Source organism: Kogia breviceps, chromosome 1 (genome assembly GCF_026419965.1).
Source record: "Kogia breviceps isolate mKogBre1 chromosome 1, mKogBre1 haplotype 1, whole genome shotgun sequence".
Lineage (NCBI taxonomy): Eukaryota > Metazoa > Chordata > Mammalia > Artiodactyla > Physeteridae > Kogia > Kogia breviceps.
This window is the reverse complement of record NC_081310.1, coordinates 101,554,990-101,567,407: the sequence shown is the minus strand read 5'-3', so window position 1 is coordinate 101,567,407 and position 12,418 is coordinate 101,554,990. Positions and strand designations below refer to the sequence as shown.

The following is a 12,418-nucleotide window of genomic DNA, read 5'->3' as shown; positions in this document are numbered from 1 at the left end:
TTTACATAATACAATGAGGGCACTGCAACTCAACCTTCAGTTCTTAAAGGGCCATGTGGCCAACATATTAGTATATCAATGGTCCCAATGCTTTTGTCTTTCTCATCTGTCTATACGTTTCTTAGCTTGATTTTCATGTACGTATATTTTATCACAGTACTTTTTTGTAATGCATCTCAAAATCTTTGTGGAATAAGTTGGTATCTGGATATATGCACAGAGTTCTAGGAGAGAGAGGCTGGCATATTGCACTGTGACAAGACACTTATAGAGTTTGGCCTGACTTTGCTACAGGACCCACCATTCTGAAGGTGCTGTGGTATTTTACTGTGTTTTATACATGCTGGATTGAAGTGATCCAAGTGAAAACTAAATACACTCTAAAATGTATTCCAAGATTCTTAAGAAGAGCCTTAAATATAGGGTTTTACTACAAGATGACTACAATCTCCCCTGAACAATGAAAGATATTCTTAATGCCACTTACAAGACATTAAACATAGATGGCCTAATTAGTCCCTTTACTTCTACTGGTATATTTATTAGGAAGAGGGGCAATAATAAGAAGTACTTTTCTAAGCGAGACAATGTATAAAACAGCCTGCTGACTTATAAAATAATGCTTTGTGTAAATTTTACTACGGGTTATTAAAATTTCCTAAATTATCTACAGAAAAATAAAACATATATTTACATTTCCATCAGTTAGAAAGACTCAGGAGAAAAAAAAATCTGAAACTCAAACAATCACAGTATGCAATTTTTCTGATTTTCAAAGGAGTATTTATAGCTTGAAAGGGAAAGGCTGGCAAAATATATAAAAATCAGGGAGGCAATTCTTTTCCTATTTCAGGAAAATTATAGTTCTTAGAGAAGACATTGAAAATTAGCTCTCAGCTGATACACACGCCTTGTGTTAGAGTTTCTAAAGCCCCCTCCTCTTTTCATTTCTGAAAAGAGAGACATATTTCTTTCAGAATTTGAAGAATAGCATTAATGACCTAAAGTTCTAAGGTGAAGGTCTGCAGACTACAGCTGAGGAACCAGATCCATCAGACACAGAGTGCTTCCCTCTGGCCAGAGCTAAGAATAATTGTCACATTTTAAAAACAGCTGGAAAAATTCAAAAGAAGAAGAATATTTCTTGACACGTGAAAAATACAAAATTCAGATTTCAGCGCTCATAGGTAAAGTTTTACTGGAACACAGTGGGGCCCATCCAGTTACATCTTGCCTATGGCTGTTTCTTGCTGCTGTGGCAGAGCTGAGTAGTCATGACCCAAAGTGAATGACCCCAAAGCTGAAAACTTTTCCACAATCTGGCCTTCACAGAAAAACTGGCCAACCCCTGACCTAAGAGATGATGCCCACTGGCAGGCCCCTCTGTGTGTCCCTGGGGCACGTGGCAGGAGACATACCTGGTTGAAATGGCACAGGCATTTGTCAAGACACCGGAAGCAGCGTCGGGACACACAACTCGACCAGGCACCGTGCTGCTGGGGTCAGGTTAAGAATGAAAGGATCAGTGTCAGAAACAACACAGGAAAGAGGTAAGCAGGCAGTTTCTGTGAACATAACCGTGTTGCTACTTGGAGACCCATGTACCTGGGGAAGCACTGCAGCAGTTCTCACTCGGTAGAGAAGTTCTTCTATTCTGTACATGCTACTCCTACTACTATTTATTATCATTACTACTACTGATGCGCAAGGTTTCTCTCCTGTGGGCTTACCTGTTAGGACTGCTGTTGACTTCAGCAGAAAGGGAAATGGGTTAGTCCATATTTACTAGCAAAGGTGACCTAGACCTCCTGGTTCTAGTAAAGAAAAAAGAATCTCTTCCCTCTTCACCTTCCCCTAAGTGTCTTCAATTATAAACTCTGCTTTTTCAAACCAAAGTCTGTATTCATGAAAAATTCACATCCGGATCTGAGACAATAAAACTAATGCACTGTAGATACTAGTTACGTGTCCACATAAAAAAAGAGTCAGGTTTAATATTTTTGGAAATACATCCTATAGTGAGACTTTCAGGGCTACATTTTTAGGGATAAATTAGTCCTTCGAAATATAACTTGAACTTGCGTATAACTCAGGAATGAATAATTTAACGAAACTTATTGGGGGAAGGGGTGATTGAATGTGCCCAGACCCAGGGTGGAGGATCCTTGAAAACAATCCTGAAATAGTTCTCTTTGAGGACCCCAGGAATAACTCAGCCTTACATGGACATTTTCCTGTCCCAATGTTAATTCAATTGGATGAAATTTGACCTGGTTACTTTTCAGCCTGGCCATGGTTGTAAATAAGCCACTTAATGTAAGAAGGGTCTCACAGTGGCCGTGTGAAATGTTTAAATTGTAGGTACAGTATGGGGCTGTAAGGCTGCTGAGGAAGACCATTTTTCTTAACCTAAGAAAGGACATATTCTCTAACAGTGACACCACTAAAAGAGAGTTTGGTCCCTTAGTCCTTATGGGATCTGGCGAGTGATAAATAACCTTTTAGACCTCTGCCAGAGAGGATGACCCACTAACTTCTCTTTCAGATTTATGGAGGCTGTTTCCCCAAAGAATTTAAGGTGTCTAGCTCTAGGGGAGATAGCTATTTCCCTACTGCTCATTAATTTGTATCTATTACTAATGCATACACATACCTATAATACCTAAATATGAATATATTTAATATATATAAACTATATGAATATATTTAAAATTAAAAAAGCTGCTCTGTTCTTCAAGAAATCCTTCTCCCAAGTTTCCTAAGACTGAAGGATCACTTTCAAAATGCAAGAGTCGGAGTAGCTTGATTTGTCCTGGATGTGCAAATACTTCTTCAAGTCACAGACATGTAGCTAAGCAGTACTTCAACAGAAATGCAAGAAAATACTCTGATCGGGGGCAACGGCTTAGCATGCATTTCAAGATGAGGAAGCTAGATAATTTTATGCGAAATTCAATCAATTGTTCGTAATTAATATACTAATCTTAAATCTTGATTACAGACTTAAATATCAACAATTCAGATTTCTGCTTAAAAGAGCAAACAAAAACAATTCTAAAGTATAATTATGAACCCACATGTAAAACTTCCCCAATTAACTAAAAGCACATATGTATACCCAAAAGGTGGGACTCAGGTACGTTTGAGAAACTCTGACCTAGTCACCAATGCTGAGGTGGGGATGGGGTCGAGATTAACATTGTGTGAGAACAGAAAAGTTGGGGAAAATACAACCTTCCCTTGTTTGGCAGGCCATAAATACCATGAGAGCAGCTGTTTTCCTGGTGTTTTGGTTTCCACTGCCATTCATAACCAAATGTGCATGGAAATAAAAACCAGGGAGGAGAAAAACCCCCAGGCACAAAAGCCCCACAGTTTTCTGTCTTTTGAGCTGAGATTGAGGTCAGCTTGCCCATTTCTAACTATCGAGCGCGCGCGCGCGCACACACACACACACACACACACACACACACACACACACACACACACACACACACACCAGCAACTTCCCAGGTCACCCTCCAGGAAACACATAAGGTGGGGAATATTTTAGCATTAAGATAGAAACAAACAAACATTATTCTTATCTTATAGTGTATTTTTCTTTCTTTAAAAAATAAAGCATGATAAATGTCCATAAAAACGTGCTTAAATTGCTTCTTAAGAATTCCTCCCATTTGTTCAGCCTTTAAATAAGAAGGAAAACCAGCAAACTCAGAGCTATGCCCTCTCCACCCCACCTCTGCCACCACATTGGAGAAAATCCAACTAACAAAGCTATGAACAAAACAGGGACAGGGACAAAAAGATTGCTGGGGGTGGGGGGATGGGACCTGAAGAACACTGGAGCTTTCTGAACCGCCACTGGCACAGGTCACATTCCTGTCCCGGGACCCAGTGTAGTTTTCCAGCGATTAACTTTTCTGTAACCCAAACACGGAGCGCACTCTGTTTTAGGGTGCTGCCTTACCTTCTCTTTCAGAGTGTTATAGATGTACATGAGAACGGCTCTTGGAATCCTCACCACAGTGATTAAAAATGACCCTTTGACAACTGTTCCCTGATGGTAGCAGAAAAGAATGGAGAGAGATGAAAGGATCGGGCAATCAGGAGGGTCATTTTTATTTCTGGGAACAGGAGAAAAAAAGACAGCATTTAGAAAACACTATTTAGAAAGAAACGAGAAACTTCTCTCTGGTTCAAATCATCTGTGGTACTAACAATTTAGAAAGCAGGGACGCCATCCGAATTTGGCAAATTTTTACACTCCTTGGTAGCTATGGTTGAATGATTTCTTGGACAAAGTTAATTCCTTTTGGTGGCGCTCAATGTTACAAACATGGAACAGAAAATTTAAAAAAAAATACTGATGAGTTAAACAAGTTTTCCTCTTTACCACGCCTACCACCTCCACCAATCCATTAAATTGCGTATTGATCCCATTTTCATTTTCAGAAGTTTAATTATATAATAATCCCCAAGGTTTAAATTACACACATAGATCTGTAAATATTGCCAGTATTAGCTCGGTGATTAAAATCACCACCAAATCACATGACCAGGATTGGCAGCCAGAGAGGAACCAGCTTACAGCGAAGGGAGGAAACGTTCTGGCTTTCAGACAGCTCCAAGCTCCTGAAACCCAGCTGATTTCTACTCTGCTCTGTAAAGGTCACTTCACTGTGAATCATTTACGGGACTTGTCATGACACAGCTCTCAAGAATGCAAAAGTCAGTTTCACAGGCAGGAAAAAAAGTGAAAAAGAACAGAATGGGCATATCCCCTACCCAAAACTGAAAGATAAAACAAAGGAGGGAGGGCTGATGCAACCCCTCCCCCTACACTCTGATGCCAGTTCTAGAAAATGAGGCCCTTTCCGAAAAGCTACTTCACTGATTCCAAGTGAAGCTTGCTTTCTTCATAATGGATTATTCTACAACTCGCTCTGGTTGCTAATAAGTCACTATGAATTAAGGTTTTGACAAGAATCTAGGTTTTGAGGGAAGAAAAGGAAATTGGCCAGAAATGTTTCAAGAGTTGGCAACAGCCGTATTTTGCTGTTACTTAAATCATCCAGGAAGGAATAGAGAATATGAAAGTAATATTGGGAGCGGAATAACTGCAATCCAGTTGTGCCACAAAAAGGGCGATGTGTGTTTCAACTCAATATTGTTGAAAATAGGAAATACCAGGGAAGCTATTGCTGATATGAATTCATTTAGATCTGATAAACTAGAAAAGTAGCACAGCCAGGAAAATCTGACACATTTTTTCCCTTTTCATCATTCTTTTTTTTAAAAGGAAGAATGTTTACTTTCCCATTTAGGAGATTTATGTGCCTTAGAACATATTATGGTGCTCAAGAGGGGATGCAGGGAGAAGAAGGCAGCACCTGCTTTCCATCTGGTAGGGAAACAAAGGATTCACAGGCCATTGTGAACAGGGTCTTGGGGGCTGGTCCTCCAGGTACTGAAGTTTGGGGTTAGGCATCTGCTTTCTGAGGCTTTGCTGGGATGGGATTAACCATTTCGGGCAGAGGAGTGTCTGCACTGTCTGGACTGCCCTCATCCATGTTGCATCCAGGGCTTGGCTGGAAGATGTAGACATTCCAGAAGCCGAGTGACCAAGTGAGAGAGAAAACCTGAAAAGAAGGCCAGCTTGTGGAGCCAGGAGTCACTCAATACCCACCCTGAGAACTAAATGCCACCCCAGAGGGAAAGGTCAACCAGTGGAGGGTCCTGGAGTCCCCACTTTCTCTCCCTAGACCTTATTTCCATGTTCAAAGGTAACATCATTTTATCATTCCTCCTCCACTATGCATGTGGCTGGGGACTTCATCTCTGTTAGCTTCACAACCAGCAAAAACTGCCTTCAGGAAGAGGCTTTGATTATACCTGGTGAAGCTGAAACTGAGACTTCACCATATTTTGAGAATTGGCGTTCGGGACTGCAATGCAGCGAGGGGTGTATTGGGTAGCTCAGTGATGGGCTTGTGAGGATGCTAGGGCCTCCCGTCAGGCCTCTGCCTCTGCCTCTAGGGAGTACTGCGTGCTGAGCATCTTCCACCGGGTTCTGTGGGTGGTGGCAGTAGGAAGACCCCGTGCGGTGTGAGAGAGCAGGAGACTCGAGGATGCGTCCCACACACCTAGCTCCCCTACTTTTAAACTTGTGGCTGCTGAGTGCCAAAGGTGCCTGGCCCTGTGCAGTAGAGCCAGGGCCCCAGGACACTGCATCAGCTCAAGTCACTGGGCAAAGCATTTCATGGTTCCATTCATCCAAGTCTGTAGCACCTCTGGGTCATGGTACGTAAGTGCTGTTTTGCAACTACTATTTGCTCGGACAGTAGAGCATAAGTCGAATCCAGCAACATCGGGCTCCTAGAGGCACGTTTTAGCTTCGGTTAGATCCAGCCTAGTGCTCACTGAGAACTCTTCAACAGTATGGAAAATTCATTTTGTGTTACGGCTCCTGGACAAGGACCGGGCTGCACAGGATGGATGGCCTCCAATGTCAATCTGGTCCTGAGCAAAGGAGCATGGTGTGTCCTTGCAGAGACCTTGCAGAAATATCCTTTCCTGATATTTCTTTCAGCAGAACTACTGTAAGATGGGATTGTGATGACTGTGGGGAAGCTGTGAGATTCATCTTTCCAGTCTCAAAGAAAATGGAAGCTCTTTGCTATGAAGAACAGGTCCTTGGCAGCTCTTCTCAGGGTTAGGAAACTCATCTGTCTCCTACCTAAATTCCTTAGGCTCCGCTGTGATTCCACTTCCTCATTTCCTCCTCAGCAAATCCAAAGCAGCTGGAAACCATCTTTTGTATAGCTGCAAATGATGAAGTCATGCCTCATGTGTCCCTTCTCCAAACTGAGCGGTGCTGGTTCCTTCCTATCACACCTCAGCCACATCTTTATGGCTCTCAGTTGACCCCTCTTCAAGCAAATGGTTGTAAAAGGGAAATTACAAAGGTTGCCCATGTCCTGGTACTTGATGGTCTTTGTATGAACTCTTCAGCCCTCTTACTGCTTAAATGAATGACAGAGATGAATGCACTCTGGCTATATTTAATTCTCACCCTGCGTGCAGGCTAGAACATGAGATTAAAGAATCGTGAGCCCAGGGGCTTCCCTGGTGGCACAGTGGTTGAGAGTCTGCCTGCCGATGCAGGGGATATGGGTTCGTGCCCCGGTCCAGGAGGATCCCACATGCCGCGGAGCGGCTGGGCCCCTGAGCCATGCCTGCTGAGCCTGCGAGTCCGGAGCTTGTGCTCTGCAACAGAGAGGCCACAACAGTGAGAGGCCCACGTACCGCAAAAAAAAAAAAAAAAAAAAAAAAAAAAAAAAAAAAAAGAATTGTGAGCCCTGAGATAAGGAAAAACCTTGAGGTTTCAAAATTAGCACACAGTCAAAAAGAATTCAGAACTCTTTAATAAATGAAATAGTGGTGCTAAAAATAAATCAGCATGCATTTTACTTTGAATTAGTTTGTTTATTTTTATCAAATATATGAAATATCTTAAAAAGTCAAATGGTACTGCTAGGCATAACAGGAAAAACAACAGTTTTCTTTCCCCACCACTAATTTTCTCTCCCTGGAGGTAATATTTTAGCTGTTTCTTCTGGAACTCACCCTCACACTTCTAAATTACTTGTTCTTACTGCTATTTCTTGATTTTTTTTTCAGTCTCAGAGACTGTCAACTGACTTCCCACCATGGTAGATGCAGGTTTCATTTTCCCACACAGCCTAACTCCCCAACACACTCATTTCCCCACCCCTCTTCTCAACATAATTACACTGATGTTTTGAATGTTTTTTTCCCCAGGTTTATTGAGATATAGTTGACATATAACATTATGTAAGTCCAAGGTACACAATGTGTTGATTTGATCCACTTATATATTGAAAAATGATTACCACCGTAGCGTTAGCTAACACCTCCATCACCTCATATATTTAACCATTTCTTTTTTGTGGTGTGAACATTTAAGAACTACTCTTTTAGCAACTTTCAAGTATATGATACAGTCTTATTAAGCATAATCACCATGCTGTACATTAGATCCCCAGAACTTATTCATCTTCTGTCTAGAAGTTTGTACCCTTCCCCCTACCCCCAGCCACTGATAACCACCATTCTACTCTGTTTCTGTGAGTTCAGCTTTTTTAGATTCCACATATAAGTGATATCAACCAGTAACTGTTTTTCTGTGAATTATATCACTTAGCATAATGCCCTCAAGGTCCATCCATGTTGCTGCAAATGGCAGGATTTCCTTTCTTCTCATGGCTAAATAATATTCCATTATAGATATCACATCTTCTTTATCCATTCACCTTTCGATGGACGCTTAGGTTGTTCCCATACCTTGGCTACTGTGAATAGTGCTGCAGTGAACATGGGAGTGAAGATATTTCTTCAAGATATTTTTAAAAATTTCCTTTGGATATACACACAAGAAGTGGGATTGCTGGATTGTATAGTAGTTCTGACTTTAATTTCTTGAGGAACCTCCATACTGTTATACTGTTTCCATAATTGCTGTACCAATTTACATGCCCACCAACAGTGCACAAGGGCTCCCTCTTTTCTACATCCTTGCCAACAGTTATCTCTTCTCTTTTTGATGATAGCCATTCTGACAGGTATAAGGTGATATCTCATTGTGGTTTTGATTTGCATTCACTGATGATTAGTGATGTTGAGCACATTTTCATGTGCCTGTTGGTTATTTGTATGTCTTCTTTGGAAAAGAAGTTCAGTTCCTCTGCCCATTTTTAAACTGGATTTTTTTTTTTTTTTTTTTTTTTTTTTTACTGTTGAGTTGTGTGAGTTCTTTATATATTTTGGTTTTTAGCAGCTTATCAGACATACAATTTGCAAATATTTTCTCCCATTCCATAGGTTGCTCTTTCATTTTGTTGACTGGTTCTTTTACTGTGTAGAGATTTTTAGTTTGATGTAGTCTCACTAATTTTTGCTGTTGTCGCTTGTGCTTTTGGTGTCATATTCAAAAAATCATTTCTAAGACTGATGTCAAGGAGCTTTTCCCTTATGTTTTCTTCTAGGAGTTTTATGGTTTTAGTTCGTATGTTTTAAGTCTTTAAACCATTTTGAATTAACTTCTGTAAACAGTGTAATACAGGGGTTTAATTTTATTCTTCTTCATGGGGTTATCCAGTTTTTCCAGAACCATTTATTGAAGATATTATCCTTTCCCCTTTCTGGGATCTCAGTTCTCTTTTATTGATCTATGGGTCTATTTTTATGCCAGTACCATACTGTTCATATAGTACCATACAATACTATAGCTTTGTTGTATAGTTTGAAATCAGGAAGTATGATGCCTCCAGGTGTGTTCTTCTTTCTCAGGATGGTTTTGGCTATTTGGGATCTTTTGTGATTCCATACAAATTTTAGGATTCTTTTTCTATTTCTGTGGAAAATATACTTGAAATTTTGATAGGGAATGTATTAAATCTATAGATGGTTTTGGGTAATATGGATATTTTAACAATATTAATTCTTCTGATCCATGAACACAGGATATATTTCCATTTGTGTGTGTCTTTCTTTCGTCAGACTCTTGTACTTTTCAGTAAACAGACCTTTCACCTCCTTAGTTAAATTTATTGCTAAATATTTTATTGTTTTTGATACTATTGTGAATAGGATTGTTTTATTTCTTTTTCAGATATTTTGTTGTTAGAGTATAGAAATGCACCCATTTTCTGTATGCTGATTTTGTATCCTGAAACTTTACTGAATTCATTGATTTAGTCTAACAGTTTTCTGATGAAGTTCTTTAGGATTTTCTATATATAAGATCATATCATCTGCAAACAAAGGCAATTTTACTTCTTTTCTGATTTAGATGCTTTTTTCCCCCCTTTTTCTTGCCTGATTGCTCTGGCTAGGTCTTCCTGTACTATGTTGAATAGAAATGGTAAGAGTGGGCAATCTTGTCTTGTTTCTGATCTTAGAGAAAAAACTTTCAATCTTTCACCACTATGTTTTAGTTAATGTTTAGGGTTTACATTATCAGTACATAAATAAAATAAAATCAGTACAGAAAAAAAATACAACTGATCCAAACAGTGTATTCTGATTATATTTCCTTTTCTGTACAACTTTTGGTTTTTCCTTAAGTTAATAATGTTTCACATTTTTTATGTGCTTGGTTTTCCATGGACTTCACTAAATGCTTCACCAAAGTATAAATTTTTTCTCCACATATTTAAACAACACATCTGATATTCTCTCAGTTTGCTTTTTATTTTTTCTTGGAGACATCCCTCCTGGAGCTCACTGCTCTCCAGCTCCTCCTTGGACTCATTGTGCTCTATACCTGCTGACTAGCTACCCTCCTGGGGATTCCCTTCTTTTCTTCACTGTGTTGGAGCCCATTTCCTGAAACTCATGTTTTCCTCCTTGGCTTACTCATTAGTTTCAGTGGAGAAAGGATGTGGGGAGGAAATCTTTTGGGATGTTGTATGCCTGAACAGGACTTTATCCTCCCTTACCCTTGACTGATAGTATGAGTAGGTCTAGAATTCCAGGTTGGAAATAATCTTTCCTTAGAATTTTGACAGCCTTGTCCTACTGTCTCCCTGCTTCAGAGTTGCTGTTGAACATCAGATCTCATTCTAGTTTTTTTTTAAATTTAATTTTACTTCTTATTGAAGTACAGTTGATTTATAATATTAGTTTCAGGTGTACAACACAGTGATTCAATATTTTTAAAAATTATACTCCATTAAGGTTATTATAAAATATTGGCTGTATTCCCTGTGTTGTACAATATATCTTGTAACTTATTTATCTTATACATAGTAGTGTGTACCTCTTAATTCCCTATCCCTACCTTGACCCTCTTCACTTCCCTCTCCCAAATGGAAACCACTAGTTTGTTCTCTAAATCTGTAGGTCTGTTTCTGTTTTGTTATAGTCATTTATTTGTTTTATTTTTTAGATTCCACATGTAAGTGATAACATATAGTATTTGTCTTTCTCTAATTTATTTCACTAAGTATAATCCCCTCCAGGTCCACCCATGTTGTTTCAAAATAGCAAAATCTCATTCTTTTTTAGAGCTAATATTCCACTGTATAAATATACCACATCTTCTTTATCTATTCATCTACTGATGGACACTTAGGTAGCTTCAATATCTTGGCTGTTGTAAATAATGCTGCCTGAACACTGGGGTGCATATATCTTTTGGAATCACTGTTTTCATTTTCTTTGGATGTATACCCAGCAGTGGAATTGTGGGATCATATGGTAGTTCTATTTTTAGTTTTTTAAGGAACCCCCATACTGTTCTCCATAGTGGCTGCACCAATTTACATTCCCACCAACAGTGTACTTGGGTTCGCTTTTCTCCGTGTCCTTACCAACATTGGATATTTGTGGTCCTTTTGACAACAGCCATTGTGACAGGTGTGAGGTGATCTCTCATGGTCTTGATTTGCATTTCTCTGATGATTAGCAATGTTGGGCATCTTTTCATGTGCCTGTTGTCCATCTGTATGTCTTCTTTGGAAGAATATCTATTCAGGTCTTCTGCCCATTTTTAAATTGTGTTCTTTATTTTTTTTGATATTGAGTAGTATGACTTCTTTATATATTTTGGATATTAACTCCTTATTGGTCGTATCATTTACAAATATCTTTCCCATTCAGTAGGTTGTCTTTTCATTTTGCTGATGGTTTCCTTTGTTGTTCAAAAGCTTTTAAGTTTAATTTGTTTATTTTTGCTTTTGTTTCCTTTGCTTGAGGCGATAGATCCAAAAACTATTACTATGGCTTATGTCAAAGAGTGTTCTGCCTGTTTTCTTCTGGGAGTTTTATGGTTTCCAGTCTTACATTTAGGTCTGTAATCCTTTTTAGTTTATTTTGGTATACAGTATGCAAAAATGTTCTAATTTCATTCTTTTACATGTAGCTGTCCATTTTCTGGCATCACTTATTAAAGAGACTTTCTTTTCCCCATTGTATATTTTTGCTTCCTTTGTCATAAATTAATTGAACATAAGTGCATGAGTTTGTTTCTGGGCTCCCTATTCTGTTCCGTTGATCTATGTGTCTGTTTTTATGCCACTGTAGCTTTGTAGTTTTGATTACTGTAGCTTTGTAGTACAGTCTGAAGTCAGGGAGTGTGAAACCTCCACCTTTGTTCTTTTTTTCAAGATTGCTCTGGCTATTTGGGGTCTTCTGTGGTTCCATATAAATTTTAGGATTATTTGTTTTTACTTCTTTGAAAAATGTCATTGGTATTTTGATCAGAATTGCATTAAATCTGTAGATTGCTTTGGGTAGTATGGACATTTCTACAATATTTTCTTTCAATCCATGAACACAGGATATCTTTCCATTTATTTGTTTCATTTTCAATTTCCTTCATCAAAGTTTTATA

General features: G+C 39.0%; 1 protein-coding gene across 2 annotated transcripts in view; it reads right to left on the bottom strand.

The window, feature by feature from the left end:
- Positions 1-12,418, bottom strand: part of SLC44A3 (solute carrier family 44 member 3) — an 80,754-nt gene that overhangs the window by 22,664 nt on the left and 45,672 nt on the right. The window contains exons 11-12 of one of the 2 annotated variants that reach the window (XM_059070183.2): positions 3,971-4,127; positions 1,419-1,496 (exon numbers count right to left, since the gene is read on the bottom strand). In XM_059070183.2, the coding sequence (XP_058926166.1) occupies positions 1,419-1,496; positions 3,971-4,127 (235 nt within the window). The remainder of the gene's footprint in view (positions 1-1,418; positions 1,497-3,970; positions 4,128-12,418) is intronic. The other variant, XM_067036956.1, reaches the window with a different exon arrangement.